Source organism: Rhipicephalus sanguineus, chromosome 4, assembly GCF_013339695.2.
Source record: "Rhipicephalus sanguineus isolate Rsan-2018 chromosome 4, BIME_Rsan_1.4, whole genome shotgun sequence".
Taxonomy (NCBI): domain Eukaryota; kingdom Metazoa; phylum Arthropoda; class Arachnida; order Ixodida; family Ixodidae; genus Rhipicephalus; species Rhipicephalus sanguineus.
Window position 1 is genome coordinate 173,171,102 of NC_051179.1, and position 12,413 is coordinate 173,183,514.

The window sequence follows — 12,413 nt, forward strand, 5'->3', positions numbered from 1 at the left end:
GGATGGGGTCGCGGCAGCTAGTTCGGCGTTTGGCTCAGTTAGCCGGGTGTGCAGCCGTTGCAGAAATCAAAAATGAGAGCACTCGCTTAGCGCTCATTAGTGTCTACCAAATCCTTTCCTCTTGCCGGTGATCCGCTTGACAAAAGGAGGTTAAGTGATGGCCTTGATCCTGGTTGAGAGGCACGAGAAGCGGTAGCCCAGGTGAAGCCCGCCTGTACAATGTGGGCCCTCTGGTGGTTGTTTCCTTAAGAAAACGAGGCACATAATAGAAACGAACGCTTCAGTCGGAATCGAACTACATAACTGTCACATATTGTACCTCAGAGGCACACCATTGCTTCGTAAAAGGGTGCTATACAATTGTCATGTCGGGCAGACGTTCACGTTAGTAGATTTATTATTTCGTGGCGAAAGTGCACAATCAAACCAGTCGCCACACCATGTCAAGTGCATGAAGAGCGAGGGTTGAAAGCTGTCAACCCAATAAAAAGGGTTATACTCTAGTTCATCATCATTACCACCGTCTTTCACAAAAACGATAACCGCCAAAATGCGGCGTGTGGTACACAATATTGTGACCTCCAAACCTTCTGTGACAAGGATGGCTTTCTCCTTCGAGTCGCTTGAGGTGAATATTTGAGGGATCCTACGATGCTTTTTTTTTTCTGCAGAAGAGAAGAGGCTGTTGATGCTGCAGTCATGCAGACAATCGTCTGCGAGATTTGGGGCCTGAATAACGAATGATCAGCAGAGTGAATACAGCCATATTGCATGCATTTTTCTCGAATGTTTCATCAATATCATAATCAGCCTAGTTATTTGCCGGTATAAGACCATTCCGAATCATGCTAAATTATTTAATCTTGCGCTGCACGGGTTCTGTTCACCTGGTGTCTTCAAACGTCTCAATTCTGTAACGTAATCGAATTGCATGTCATACTAGATTGTGTAGTTTGTGTGCCCTTCGCACCTACTCTCTTACACTGACTAAGCATCGGGAATTTGTCCGTTATGATACAAGGCTGCCTATCTTCATTTTTTTATTTTTTCAACTAGCATATCAGCTGAGCCTGTTTGCTCTCTAATTACCAGAACTCACCTTCTGTCTTCTCATGTTGTGGGTAACATTTTTTTGTTCCATGGCTGTCTGCGCTGTCCTTACTTTATCTAGTTTCTATATCATCTGCAGGTTACTCTGTAACCACATTCCCTGTTACCTCCAGCTTCATACATTGTATACGATGCATTGAAATGGTTGTGTGGTTTTTATTTGATAAATTGCTAGCGGAATACTAAGATAGACGAATAAAAACAGGGCACAAAGAACCGCATACTTTCATACTCCCAGCGGAAATTTTATTGAAAAGAAAGACACGTAAGAAGAAAAAGCGCAGTAACTGCGCGTCACTAGAACTGAGAAGAGATTATCTGACGGACTATTACTACTGTACCTATGTATTCACGGTCGGTCCTACTTATGAGTATTTCCTTTCAATAAAGTTTCCATGTCGAGTACGTGCTTGTCCCTGTCTCTTCTTTCTTTGTCTATATTATTATTGCACTACCAGTTCACCAAATGGAATCATACGAACTCGCCCTAATGTGTACGCTTGTGCAGTTTTGTGTGAAAGATGACAGTGAGCTGTGCCGTTAGTGATTTTGCAAGACTTGCCGCATGCGTCGAGTCTTGCAAGGTCACTTGTTGCGAGTCGCCTCCGGCATTCTTCAACAGCACAGTGTCGTTAGTAAAGCTTAGCTTGTTAAGATATTCCCGTTGTTCTTCGCTCGTTATTTTTGTCAGCCCAGCAGCCGGAACACATCGTTCAGCAGGCCGTAAATAGCCTTGTAAATATTGCCTCTCCTTGTGTGACACATCTTCTCAAATGATGTCTCACCCTATTTCCTGTGATGACTTAGCGCATTAAACTGGGCTTATTTCTGTTATTATACAGGAGCAGGGCCGGGTGTTGTCGATGGTAAACAAACACTATTGCACCGGCCCTTTGTGGATATTTGTTAATGCATTGACGTATACGTCTTGTGCTCAGTGATTGTGCACTGCTGCCAGTAACTTCTGACACAAACGAATCAAAATGCTTGTGGTCGTATGTATTATTTACTGAATTCAGGCATCAAGTTTACAGAGCCAAGACTGTGAGGATGTTGACCTAACTTTGAACGGGAATTTGTAGTATAGGAAGCCTGGATTTATACTTCAGTTTCTGTCGACTTGGAGAAAGCCAGCAATGGCATAAGCCAAATTCCAATCTTTGCGTTAGTCAAACTATCCCAATGCGGAAAAATGCTATCGCATAGCGCGGTACAAGCAAAATGCGTCATATTAGGCGTAAATAAGTAAGTTGTGGCCTCCCGCTGGAAAGAATCTGGGGCAACTACGTACTAGTGCTACAAAGACGAGGAGCAGCGCAGCTGAAGGCGTTACTCTCAATTTTTCCTTCCTCCTTATCCTTAGTACCCTTTCGCACTCCTTGCTATAGTATACTATACATGCCTATGCTTGTTCTCTATCTTCCTAGGTTTATTTTATCCTTTTTTTGTGTCGGTTTCCTTCTACCTATTTCTCTCTGACATTCTATCTCTGTCTATATTTTTCTCTCCTTATACCCTTTCCTTGTTTGTATTTCCCCCTATATATACTTAGTATCTCGCCCATCACAGTTATTGCATCCCACGCCGGGCATATCGACGCACGTATTTCTGAGAGCCAACAGAAGACGAAGCAGACGATGAGTAGAGCTCGAGCTCATACGTCATTACGATAGTTTTATGGTGTCGCCACATGGCATAACAAAATGTCTACTTGCTCCGCTGTAAGAACGCCAGGCCTGCGCGGGAGACGCAGGACAACTAAAGCACCATTGCGGGCTTGCTGTTATGGTATTTCCAATATGGTAGCGCAAATAAAAGAGATCACAGGCGTCGCTTTCTTCGAAGTGGTTCTCGTCTTCCCCACAATTGGCAGACCCTGCTTGTAATGCCATTAGGTGATTACGGCAAAAAGCACTGATACGACTCAGGTAAAGACACATCACTTTTTCGACCCTCCTCAAATGCTGCTATCTGTGTCGCGCTGCTCCAGCCAAGTGTGGATTATCAATTATCCCAACAAAGCATCCATATTAAGCATATTGTGTTCTTTTTACTCTACTTTCGCTTGTTCTAAGCGGAATCCTTGGATAGTTTTTTTACAGTGCTCGAAAAAGTTGTTTTGAAAAATTTCAAGTCTGATACAGGAATGACGGTCATTCCCGTATGAAGCAGAGGTTTCTTATTTTATCTTTTGTAATCAGTCCATGGTTTTGTTTGGCAGTCATTGCATAGACCGTGCATCGTAAGGATGAGTGAGTTTTACAGAAAAATAACTGCGTAAAAAACACAAGCCTCTTATGAACAATTTTTGCTTTCTTCGGTGCAACTGCTGGTTGCTGCACTCTTTCCTAGGTTTATTTTATTCTTTTCAGCGCTGCAAGCTAAGGGAACACTGTGAGTTTTATGCGAGGAAGTACTTTCATGCCTCACGTCCCTATAACGCGGAGATAGGTGTGGTTAAACGCCAGTACCTATTTTAATGACGCTTAAACAGCCAGCGACTTCTTATATTGTTTATGCTTTTCTGTAAGAATCGAGTAACATAGTGATACTTCAGGTGCTCTACGAGTAGTAGTTGGTACGAAGGCGAAGGAAAACAGCTGGGTACCGCATAGCTGACTTCTGTTCTTTTATCTAGTAATGTTTAGGTTTCAGGATACCTTAGGTACAATGAAGCGTGATAAATATTTAGAAATTTCAGCCCCATTTGCGGCTGGCACGATTAGCGTTACCACTTTTGCACTGTCGCACACGTGCGCAATTACTTCTAGTGACACTCTAGGGCATCCCTTATCTGCCATATCGCTATGTTACATTCGTCTCTCTTATCAATTACGCGCAGGGTGTCTTGCGGCGCGCCATGGGCTCTGAGGCCAGCTCTCTCGGACTCATGAAACGCGAGGTTGATAACCATGCATATTTCCTGAACACCTTGGGCCAACTGCACTTGCTGGGAGTGAAGCTGGACTTGTCCCCGCTCTACCCACCTGTAACGCTGCCCGTGCCACGTGGAACTCCGAGCATCGGGCACCTCGTCAGCTGGGACCACTCTGAAACGTGGACCGTCGCCAAATGGGACGACTTTGCCCCGTTCGCTCAGGTGAAATACTATTCTGCTATAGTCGTTGTAGGTATTCTCCTGGCTGGTGGTGTTCATGATGATAAAAACTGTCGATTCACGGGAAATTCCAGATGAAAACATGTCTTTTTGACCGCCAGTGGCAAATCATAAAAGTTCGTCGATACATAGACATTTCATTCTGGCTTTCAGTGTACCACCTGACGATCTTGTACAGATACACGAGATGTACGAAACCACACATTGCCTGGCCTTCGAAAAAACAATCGGGACCAGTCACTCTTATGACCAATATACTTATCCGTTTTGCAATCCACTGCACCATTAAAACCCGGTGCCAGCGCAATAGCTAAACAAACGTAGCTAGTTTTCATTCAGTAATCTGCATGATCCATTACTCGCATCTACGGGAAAGGCCGCTGCGGTTACCAGACGAACTTTGGTTCTGAGGCAGATTTTTTTGCTTTTCATAATATTTGAAACTCCACATCTCATACTATTATTTGCTGCACTTGTTTTGTACAGCAGTAGCCTGCGTCTATCCTCCTAAATAGGGAGACATGGACTGCTGCAATATTACTAACGTCGTTATTCGTGTCCTTGCCCTAAGCATCACCTACTGTCATAAGTTCAGTCTGTTTTGCCATAAGAAACAACACCAGCATTCTTGCTTACTTATTTGGTCGGCAAACTGAGTGTCTGTAAGTTGTGCATGCATCCTGGCACTAATGTGCCGTCGCGTACATATAATTAGCCGGTTACCCTAATTATTGCTCGAATTTTAGCCAACGATCCTCGTTTACACGGTCGCATTTTCTGAGTGCATGTTTTGTGCGTAACTTAAATATGTGTGGTGAAAGAACACAAGCCTGTATGACTCCCTTTTGAATTTTAAACCAATGTGGGTTACAAAAATTTGTGTTAACAAGCGCTTCTTGTCCGGTGAATAGGTTTTGTAGTGCAGTAATTGTCACTCATCATCATCATCATCATCATCATCACTTTTCCCGCGGCCGCGCTGCGGCTGTCACGCGGCTCATGCCGAGAGCTCGAGGTGCGAGCTAAAAAGAATGAGCTCACAACCTCGGAATGAATGGACGCCGTAGCCACCTCCGTTCCGCTTCGGCTATCGCCTTCCTAGTAAAGTGGCAAGCGCGGCACAGCCACATCGGCCGCCGTCTCGTCTCTTTTGCTTGCTACAGCGCTGCAGGTTTCATAGCAAAAATATAACGTTTCTGAGAATGCCCACCTTCCTAAGATGCACGTAGAGCTTGGAGTCCTCAGTGGAGCCAAAAGCATAGCTGTAATCTATGAAGCGAAAAGGCAAATTTTTTCAATATTCTTAACAAGTCACCATCATTCCTTACGTATTCGAATGTGGTCTCTGCTACTTCGCTATGTAATGAAACCTCGTTTCTCTGTCGAAGTTTATAAGTAGGGCGCTACTACGAAATTCTCTTACATCTATTGCTTTAACAGGTACGTTACTGTAAGTAGCGTTAGGTAAAGATTTTCAGACGTTTTCACCTATAACAGCTAAATCTATGGACGCTTGGTACTCGTATTTTAGGTGAGGTATTTGACACAATGAACTCAGTAAAACCACGCTAGCATACTTTAGTGCAGCTTATTTCCAGGCTTACGCTTTCTTAGTACGCCAGCTGGACGAAATATTAAAGCACCTAATGACTGCATGTATCTAAACTTCCTTTCTCTAGAATTACAGTGATTGTGCATTCACAGCCACTGACGTGGTCAACCCCAATGCGCGCTTTCATCATGTGCTTTTCACATTTCGTTTCGGAAGGGTCAGAGTTTCTTTGCTTGAAATGCAATTATACAGCAATGACCAATATAACTGTGCAACTGGAAAAGAACAATTATCACTGGTTGCAGTTCGGACTGCGCGCTGCAGTTGCAGCCAGTGCTCGCTTTTTAGTGAAGCCTACACTATGCGCACAATTGCGAGACGAGGCTTAAATGATAAGCTACGCGACTGAATCGTACCAATTTTATAGAGTCGGAACATAAGTATGCAATAGCCTTGGTTTTATGATGAATTTTCGTCGTGTTAGCTTGTAGTACTTGGCGTAATACTAAATGCGTGAAATAGCAATGTGGCAGGTTATGGAAACTATAAAGTAAGTAGATAGGTTGAGGTCAGCGGCAAATTGCTCTGCAATGTTGAATAAAACGGCTAATTGGCAAACGGACAAACCTACAGATTATCCTTTAGAATGCGCCAATGCAAGAACTGCACTTGTGTAGCACGTACAGCAGGAATAGCGTAGAAAAGCTAAGTTTTCACACTGAAGCATATATTTTTGATGCATGAGAAATGCGGAATAAGAGCTACAGCTGTCACAGCGGTATATAGAGTAACAGAGCTTTACAATACACTCCTTTGAACACGAGTGTTCAAACAAAATGTTTGGCTTGTTCCAAAGAGCCGACGTTTTGGCTTGACTCATACGCAGCTCTCTGAGGAAGTCGTGGAAGTTGAAGTGGGGGACCATGTACGACATGCGTACTTGGAGGGACATCGAATTCATGGACGCCTTGTCTACCCGGCCGCTGGTTACATAGTGATGGCCTGGAAGTCTTTCGCTAAACGCTGTGGCAAGTCGTTTGACAAAGTGCCAGTGGTTATAGAGAACTTGACCTTTCACCGAGCAGTGATATTGCAAAAAAGCGGTGAGTGGGTCCATCTTCTCATTGTGCATAAGTAAGGGTCTTTGCATAAGTAAACTCACTAAACAACAACTCGTGTAAACACATAAAAATAAATGTTCTGCAAGTGTTGTAATGCATAGAGAACACAGAACGCAGGCAATTGCACAGAACGCAAAACACAGTATCGCTACGTAAGCTACGTAAGTTTTGGCAAGACTAGCTTATTAAACAAACGTGAATTCTATGCAATTTCCTGCACTGGCATGAGGCGCTACATCTATGTGCAGCGGTGAGTACACGGCGCTTTGCTAAAGCTGTCAAATGCAATCTGTAAAGCTGCAACGCCGCAGCAAACCAACAGATCTAGCGGTCTTCAGCCTCCTTGATCAACAAAGGCACTGCTTGAGTGCTTCACAACGCACCCCACTACACATGCCTCGCGAAAAACGAAACTGAAACTGTAGAAAAAAGCCACAGTTTTGCCGCAACGGCGAAGTAATGAGTGCGATAGCAACAAATTGGAATGTAACGCGAAGAACAGAAAGCAGCTCGAAATTGCCAGCGCGTCGCTGGAGCCCAAAGGACGCACGAAAAGAACGCACACAGGACGACTGCAAACTATCGTGCATCACAGCTCAATCCTTGAAGCGCACTGCTGAAACATAAAGCAGGACGCACGAATAACTTTTTTTTTAATATCTGGGGTTTAACGTCCCAAAACCACGCTATGATTATGATAGACGCCGTAGTGGAGGGCTCCGGAAATTTCGACCACCTGGGGTTCTTTAACATGCACCTAAATCTAAGTACACGGGCCTCAAACATTTTCGCCTCCATCGAAAATGCAGCCGCCGCGGCCGGGATTCGATCCCGCGACCTTCGGGTCAGCAGTCGAGCGCCATAACCACTAGACCACCGTGGCGGGGCCAGGACGCACGAAACGAACGAAAAGGTACACACAGGACGAGCGCGAACTAAATGTCGCAGTTGTTACTTATTTCTGTTTGAACAGTGCGCTCCTTTCACAAACGCGGCCGCTGCAGCGAGCGAAGTGACCTTCGTACGCCGTGTGACTTCAGCGCGGACATCGCGGGAAAAGCACAAGTCATACAACCCCCCCGCTCCACCCCCCTCGCCCGCCCCCTTCTTTCCCTGAGATAAGCGCACGACGGCGACCACGCCATGTCGGGCGAAGAGCCTCAGCGTTCGCAGGAGCGGGGCGACGACCTTTAAAGCGCGCCCAGCACCCAGCGCGCACATCGCGCCATCTAGCTGGTGAGTAAGAAAGCACGCTAGAGTAAATGGCGTATATAAATAGCCCGCCGTTAACGTGCTGAAAGACGCTACTCTCCGTGGCTTAGCCGTCTAAGGCCACGCGTTTCGGAGCGATAGGTCGGCGGGTCGATTCCGCGCGTCGGAAAGTATTTCTGAATTATTTTTTTTGTGGCCTTTCTATATATATATATATATATATATATATATATATATATGTATATATATATATATATAGACATACATATACACATACGGTGCATCACGGCGGCGACGGCGACAGCAAAGTTCAGCTGAGACTGTCCATAAAATTGCTATCGCAATAAACCATTCTTATTCTTCTAGTTACTTCAGTCTCATGGTTCGACTCCGCGGTTACTACATGTCCTAAGTAGACGCATTCATTTACAAATTTCCGTACCTCGCTACCTATTGCAAAGCTCTGTTCTCTTCCGAGATTGTTGCACACTACTTTAGTTTTCTGCAATATTAATTTTCAGACCTACCGTTCTACTTTCCTTGTCCGATTCCTCAATCATGTGTTGCAATTCGTCGCCCGAGTCACTCAGTAACGCAATGTGATCAGCTAATCGCAGGTTACTAAGGTACTCTTCATTAACTCGTATCCCTAACTCTTCCCAATCTGAAAACATCCTGTAATGCACAGGGTGAATAGCACTGGGGTGATCGTGTCTACCTGCCTTACACCTTTCTTTACTGGAATTTGGTGACTTTCTTTACGAAGGAGTATGTTGTCTGTGGAGCCGCTGTAGATTTCTTCCAGTATGTTTATATATGTTTCATTGACGCCCTGATTCCGCAGTGCCTGCAATACTTATGATCTATCAACCTAATCAAATGCCTTCTCGTAATCTATAAAGGCTATATAGGGGTTGGTTATATTCCGAGCATTTCTTTATCCCCTTATTGTTACTGTAAATGTGGTATATTGTCGAGTAGCCTATACGAAACCCTGCTTGGTCCTTTGGTTGATTGAATTCTAATGTTGTCTTAATTCTATTAGCTACTATTTTTGTAAACAGCTCGTAGACAATGGACAGTAAGCTGATCGGCCTGTAATTTTTCAAGTCCTCGACGTCCCCTTTCTTATGGATTCGATGATATTAGCATTCTTCCAAGATTCTGGTACCCTCACCGTTAAGAGACATTTCGTATACAGGGTGGCCAGTTTTGCTAACATAATCTGTCCACCTTCTTTCAAAAGATCTGAGATTACGTAATCCTCACCAGCGGCTTTGCCACTTTGCATTCCCTCTGAGGCTCGCTTTACTTTATGTCCCTACTGGTAGGACGTCCCCTTCCTCTGGGCTGCTGCTACTTCTTACATTATCGTGCTGGTTGTGTGCGTTGCTTGTCCCTTAGTGCGTAAAACGGGTTTTTGCCTGTGCCCAGTTTTTTCTTCACCACTTTCAGACTGCGCAAGGTTCCTTAGAGCCTGTTCAATTCTTTCCATATTATATGTTCGTATGTCGGCTATTTTACGCTTCTCGAATAACTTCCAGTGCTCTGCCAGTTCTACATTGTCTCTTTTTCATGTTTTCACGTTTCCTAACGAGGTGTTTCGGCTCCTGGAAGAGCTTGCCAGTGTCATGTCTCGTGACTCTACCTCCGACTTCAACTGCACACTCCGTAACGATGCTCGTCAGATTATCGTTCATCGCCTCAACGCACCGGTCGGTTTCCTCGGTCAGAGCCGAGTATCTGTTCTGGAGCGAGACCCTGAATTCCTGTAATTTCCTTCTAAGCGCTAGCTCTCTAATTCGCTTCTTGCGTATGAGTTTCTGGCGTTCCTTCCTCAAGTCAAGGGGAATTCGAGACCTTACCACTCTATGATCACTGTATCTTATCTTCCGAACTACTTCCGCATCCGGAACGATGCCGGGGTGTGCACACAGTATGAATTATATTGCATTCTTAGTTTCGCAATTAGGGCTCCTCTACGTCCACTTGGGTTCGCCAGCTTCTGGTAGAAGGTTTTCAAGGTCCATAAATTATTACTTTTAGCGTACTAATAACTCCCATCTCGGATTTCTAGAAGCGATGCCATATACCCCCACTGCCTGGTTTTCAGCTTATTGCCTATCTTGGCATCATAGTCGCCCATCTGTACGGCATACTATGTGTTTACCTTGTCCACTGCTGATTCCACGTCTTCATAGAAGCGTGGTCTTCATGGCTGGATGTAGTCACGTAGGCCCGTACCACTTTCATCTTGTGCCTCTTATTAAGTTTAATTATGATACTTGCCACCCTCTCACTAATGCTACAGTATTCCTCTATATTGCCAGCTATAGTTTATAGTCGTTACCGTTACACGTAACGGAAACTTATCGGACCATAACACAAAACGTAGTGCACGTAGTGGTCGCGCATTTTTATTTCACTTATCACAGCACTCGGTGCTCATTGTGTGCAGTGTAATATATTGCGGTATTGAGACCATTGAATAAAACTGAAATCTTATACTTTGGGCATGACTAGAAGTTACTTCTTCTTGTTAGAACTGAATCACAAGCAATGGGCACTTTAAGGAAAATGCGTATGTGCGAAGCAAATAAGCAACGCTGCAATTATGACAGGTACCCTGCTGCTTGCTTTAATCCATCTACGGAAGATGCCACAAACGCCGAATTAAAGTTCCAAAAATAAGTCTCCTAATAAAACCAAGGCGAATTAAACGACAATACACTTAAACGCCACTGTCTAGTCATTAATCCATATTAGGTTATCTGGCGTTGACTTGAAGCGCACTCGTGGAGGGCTCGCCGGCTCGCCTTAGCGCGAGTCCTTAGCGATGAGGGGTCTAGGAAAACAATTTTGACATCAAATTTCGCGCTAGTGCCAACTAAATGACGTCACCCGTCTACCGGATGTTGCGTCACATCCGCTTTATTTTTTTGTACCGCCGAAAGTGTTCCCTCCTCACACAGATGGCGCTATGCCCCATAAGCAGCTGTTGGGCCGCCATTTTCTAAACGTATGGGCTTCTGTGGAAGCTTCGCTACCAGTCACGTTGACCTTGTGGATTGCGTGGGCGCTATGTCTGATCACATCGATAGCAACTGCGGTATCGTTCCTAGCGTCTGCGACAAGCAGTAATTCCGTCATCGCGGTGTGCCATCAAAACTGTGTAGTTGCGATGCATGAGCGAGTAGGTTTATTCCACTGCCGCTGCGTAGCTCAGTAGCTTCGTTTCGACTCTGCGTGCGTAGGCCGCACAAGTGCCGTTAAAGCTGCGTGGACGCTGTCTATGATACGCCGTAAGCGACAGCAGTTTCGTTCACAGTGGATACAGCACTTAATAGCTTCGTTTTTACTCGATGCTCTGCGCGCGAAATGTGACAAAAACTGAGACATGGTGGAAGCTGTTGAAGAGTTTTCAGCCGTAGTCGGCATGCTGGCTTAAAACTTTGGACTGACGATCAGTTTTCAGCCATTTTACCGGCGAGAAAATTGTCGTTACGTTCGCGTGCGCAATTTGGTGGCGGCGGCACGTAATCAAGGAGGGTTGCAGAGCACATTTCAGTCTATTTAAGACCCAAATGGTACCACCCAATTGGTAGCATGGTGGAAGAAGTCTCAGGTTGACGAAAATTGCGTCTTTTACAATGCTCTTGTGCAAAATAACTACAGGGTTTACGTATTCATCAAGAAAGTGAGAGTGTATTGATGTAACAGACATTTCTGTATTGCTATCTACAGATATTAGATATTTGAGCATTCGGTTAATTCGCACATTTTTTCCGGTGCCATGAAATCCGAATGAAAGAGCTTTTCCTGTATTATTATTATTATTATTATTATTATTATTATTATTATTATTACATTACACCCTTTTTCACAAAACTAAGCTTTCGTAGTCGATAGCAATTATGGATGAATAAAAAATATAGACACTCCAGGCGCATTTTGCCGTCGCCGTCATGTTCAGTATGTAGTCAAAATCGATAACATCGCCCGGCACGTCGTGTGTTATTAGTGGGGGTCAATGCGCGCGAGGGCTCCCGGCTGTCGCAGCTCAAGTAAAGATGAAACGCCGGCTACCTGCTTTGCGCGAAGGTGCATGGAGGGATGCTGCAGGGAGGGGCTACGTCACTCCGGAAGGAATTGCGAACTTTGTTCAAACGGATCCGGTTACGCGCGCGCTATCTCAACGGAGATCACAAGACTCCTCCCTCAGTAAGTGCTGGGCTCTTACCGCTTACCTTGTGTTGAGGTGATTGAAAGCAGGATGGACGTTTCGCTCGCTGCTGTTGCT

The 12,413-nt window shown here is 44.9% G+C and overlaps 1 protein-coding gene across 1 annotated transcript in view; it reads left to right on the top strand.

The window, feature by feature from the left end:
* The window catches only part of LOC119390905 (fatty acid synthase), a 277,784-nt gene that overhangs the window by 111,403 nt on the left and 153,968 nt on the right, over window positions 1–12,413 (top strand). The window contains exons 12-13 of the mRNA XM_049415426.1: window positions 3,953–4,210; window positions 6,667–6,883. Of these exons, the coding sequence (XP_049271383.1) occupies window positions 3,953–4,210; window positions 6,667–6,883 (475 nt within the window). The remainder of the gene's footprint in view (window positions 1–3,952; window positions 4,211–6,666; window positions 6,884–12,413) is intronic.